General features: G+C 42.9%; 1 protein-coding gene across 1 annotated transcript in view; it reads right to left on the bottom strand.

The window, feature by feature from the left end:
• Positions 1-2,080, bottom strand: part of LOC104405145 (arginine-glutamic acid dipeptide repeats protein-like) — a gene marked incomplete at its 3' end in the record, with an annotated part of 83,406 nt that extends 81,326 nt beyond the window's left edge. The window contains exon 1 of the mRNA XM_010013756.1: positions 1,756-2,080. Coding sequence (XP_010012058.1) covers positions 1,756-2,080 — 325 coding nt within the window. The remainder of the gene's footprint in view (positions 1-1,755) is intronic.
• Positions 2,081-3,861: the final 1,781 nt, after the last annotated feature.

The raw sequence follows: 3,861 nt of genomic DNA, 5'->3' as shown, positions 1-3,861 counted from the left end.
TGTTGTGCAAACACCCCTCTATCCAAGTACCACTACACTAAAGGAGCACTGCACTTACCGGATAAGGAGGGAGAAAACCTCTCCCTCCTACTACAGGATAAAATTGAAATCACAAACCGAATTTCCACCTTAATTTGAAGCGAAGTCCTTTAGCAACAGAGCCCATGTACCACGTTGTACTACTGGGCCCACACAACAGCTGCTCTTAACAGATTCCAAATTATTTTTCATCCTCCAGCATGGAAAATAACAATTGCCACCAAAGCTGATGCAACAGATTCCAAATTATTTTTCATCCTCCAGCGTGGAAAATAACAATTGCCACCAAAGCTGACGTGTTTGCAGGCTCCCTATTGCTACTGCTCAAGCAACAAGTATTACTCAGCTACATCCCCTGACCAAGAGAAAAATATGTCTTGGAATGGTTTGAAATAATATTTGAAGCATTCCAATAAATAAGCTGTTCTGACAAACTTGGGTAGATCTGAATGATAATAAACTCTCCCAACCACAGGAGAACAGCTGAAGAATTCAACACCTAAACCCAGCAGAATTTCAGCCCATCTCTATCTGCAGCTGATGATGTCCACACATAAAACTGCGTTTTAGAGCATTTACAGCACCTACAACTGGAGAAAGCCTTTAGAACATTTACATCTGTATTCATACAATGACATTTTAGTACTTGAGATATACAGCACCTCATGGAAGAAGTCACGAAAGATTTTACCTCACTAGTTCCCATGGTTTTTAGGTTGAATCCATCTCTATTTCACTCCAGCAGTGCTACTACTAAAACTTTTACAGAAGAGTAATACAAAGCTACCAGAGCCTTTAAGCCAGTGCCTTGAAGAGTAAAGCCAAACACAACTATCCCTTTGTGGTGGGACAAGCAACTGCAGTCAATATTTTAACAGATAAACACAGAAGCTTTCACTCAAAAATGAGGAATGCAGCAAGCTGAAGAGCAATTTTCAAGTACAATTTAATGTTGAGGAAGAAGTTAGCTGGCAGCAGCCACAGGTTACATCTTCAGACCTTACATGAGACCCTAAAGAACTTGGCAGTAATTAAACAGCATGTCCAAGCCATTCCCGAGCACACTGCCAGCTTCTGCTTCTGTCCCAACATCCCAGATACTCACTGATGCTGACACTGTGTGTTTTCACCAACAGTTAAGCTGCTGTGCATGGCCATTAGCTAGCTGCTAATGAGGGAATGAAATTAATGGCATAATAGGTACAGGATCTTAAGTCATCCAATTTATATTTCACAAACAGAAGAGGAGCTCTACAAAGTAATCACAGCTTCACAGAAAAACTTGTGAGAAGGTTGGAAGCTCTCCCTCTCCACCACTTACTCAAATCTCTATCTCAGATCAGGTCTCAATCTCAGGTCAGGACTCATTTCAAAGCTGGAGCAAAGCACTCCATGCTTCATGCAATTTAGTTTTGAGCTTCCCAGGGACAGAGATGCCATATGATGCACAGATAATTAATGTAAAAGAAAGAGAAAAGGGTGGGTCTTTTTCTAAGAGAAGTCAAGTTCGTTCCAACAAATCGGATATTACAAGATAGGGTCAAAAGCTTTTGCATGCTTATCTCTGTTTGTGTCTCCAATGGAGAAGTGGCAACCTGACCCTAGGACAATCATCATGAAAATTAACAGATAACATGTTCTGCTGTGTGCTGCAGCCAACTAACTGGTAGTTCTGGTGCACAATGACTTTCAAATGGAAACATAAGAGTCTCTTACCTCCAGGCCTGTACACAACATCATCCTCTGTGATGAAGGACGTTATTTCACCGTTATCTGTTCTCTCGTATCGGGACTTCTTCTTGGGTGGTTTCTTTTTGCTTTTCTTTGTGGACTCCTCTGTGGTGGCACTGTTGTTGTCATTGTCCTCGTCTTCACTGTGGTCACTTTCCGCATAGTTCTTGGCTCCTCCTTCCAACGTACAGCTCCGCCGAGGACGCGAGTTCTCGCTCTCCCTCACCTTGTCTCTCTTGTCTCGCTCCTTATCCCGGTCTCTATCCCTGTCCTTCTCTTTGTCTTTGTCTTTTTCTTTGTCTGCTGTCATGATTCGCCACGTGCCTTCTTCTGTCCTCTCACGGCTGGGCCTCCGTGAAAGGTAGACAGTGAGCCTGGGCTTCAGTCTTCTGAATTTCTCACTCAAATCCAGGAAAAATTCAACCACTCCAACAACCCCAGCGTTTTAAAAAGGTTCTTGAAGGATGGAGGGGAAGAAAGAGGGGAAAAGCCCATGTTAATATTCAAAATTCTTTCAATTTCTGAAAACAAGAATCAAAACCAAAAGAAACCCCACATCCTAAAGCAATTCAGTATGGAAAACACCAGAGAGTAAAACACAAAGTGGTCTTCTGAAGCATGTATGGCAATGCTAACTTAAGAAGTGCCTGTGAAACGGCTGAAGCTATCCCCATCCTCAAAAAGATCTCATAACTCCTTCGTTATTTTGTTCACTGCAGAAATACAACAACTTCTTGGATGGGATTGCGCCATGAGAACACTTATTCTATACCTGAAGCTGAATAGGAAGCACACAAGTGAACAAAAACCCCACACACATATCTAGGAAAGGGTAAGTGCAAGAAAGAGTCTACACCTTCTACTCCCTCAAAGCAAACAAAGTTTAGGAAACAGCTGTCCTGTTCTACATCTCCACACCACTAGCGACGGCTGCCCTATAAAGCTGGTACAGAGGAAATGATGCCATCTGCCACCTCCAGGGCAATCTGTTCCAAAGGCTTGCCCCTACCCTGCTATTCCAGAAATAGAGCTAACCTGTAATCCACAGATTACAGGAATTAATTAATTGAAACCAAGCCACAGTAGCTACAAGTGCACCAACAAAATCTGCTTTTCCAGATAAAAAGGAAACTAGTAAAGCAAGCACAAAAGGTTGTACCAGAGCACATGGAGATTGGATCTTATAACCCATCACCTTCACACATCACCCAGTTTCCTGCTGGGGAACTAGAAGGGAAGAGATAATCCCACATTTTTACTTCCCTAATCATCTAATCAATACAGTTAACATCAATTACACCTTTTCTAATTCAGTGCAAGTTTAGATCTAAGAAACCGGACTTGCTGTTGGTTACAAGAGTATTTGCAAGCACGGAGCCATGGGCCAGGATCCTCAAGCACACAGAACAATCCCCTGCTACCACCCCAGAGCCACTCACCAACTCCCCACCAGCACCCTCAGCTAGAGTCTGGGTTAACTCCACATGAGACACTGCCACTGTACCTCAGCCAAGTGAAAGGTAAAGAACACCGGCCCTCTGCAGTTACAACCTTTATTCTTTTAACTCAAAGCTAAGAGTTTCCTTAAAATGTCCCTTCTACTGGTCAAACCAGAATCATCTGGACTGACAGGTTGTGTGATAGATCTTGGAGTGACCACCAGCAGCAATGCATTAGATTTCCATCGCCTCTGGAAGGGCTCCAGTGAATTTGCACTGATTGAGGTATTTGCAAGCTCCCTGTAATACTGCTCAGTAGCAACAGCCTGAACACTTGGAGCTACTACTGAACATGAATCACACAAGAAGGCTATTTCAAGAAGGGTGCATCCAACGTGCAGAACTAAGTTGCTTTTTTTTCCCTAGTTCCCCAATAAAGCTGAATTTACCCACATGCAATCCATATATTTTCAGGAAGCTACTGTTTGGTGCAACTTGAAATTAGTCCACTGTGTAGAACGCTGTGGCATGGAAGCTAAGAAAATTGGATGTTCAGGCATTAAGCATCTGAAACCACATTAGAGAAGGAAAAGGGCTACTTTGATTTTCAGAAGTCAGCTGAGCAGCCAGTGATCCTGTGTATTTGAAGTTT

The sequence above is a fragment of the Nestor notabilis genome, unplaced genomic scaffold (genome assembly GCF_000696875.1).
Source record: "Nestor notabilis isolate BGI_N333 unplaced genomic scaffold, ASM69687v1 scaffold6654, whole genome shotgun sequence".
Lineage (NCBI taxonomy): Eukaryota > Metazoa > Chordata > Aves > Psittaciformes > Psittacidae > Nestor > Nestor notabilis.
This window is presented reverse-complemented; position numbering and strand designations above follow the sequence as displayed.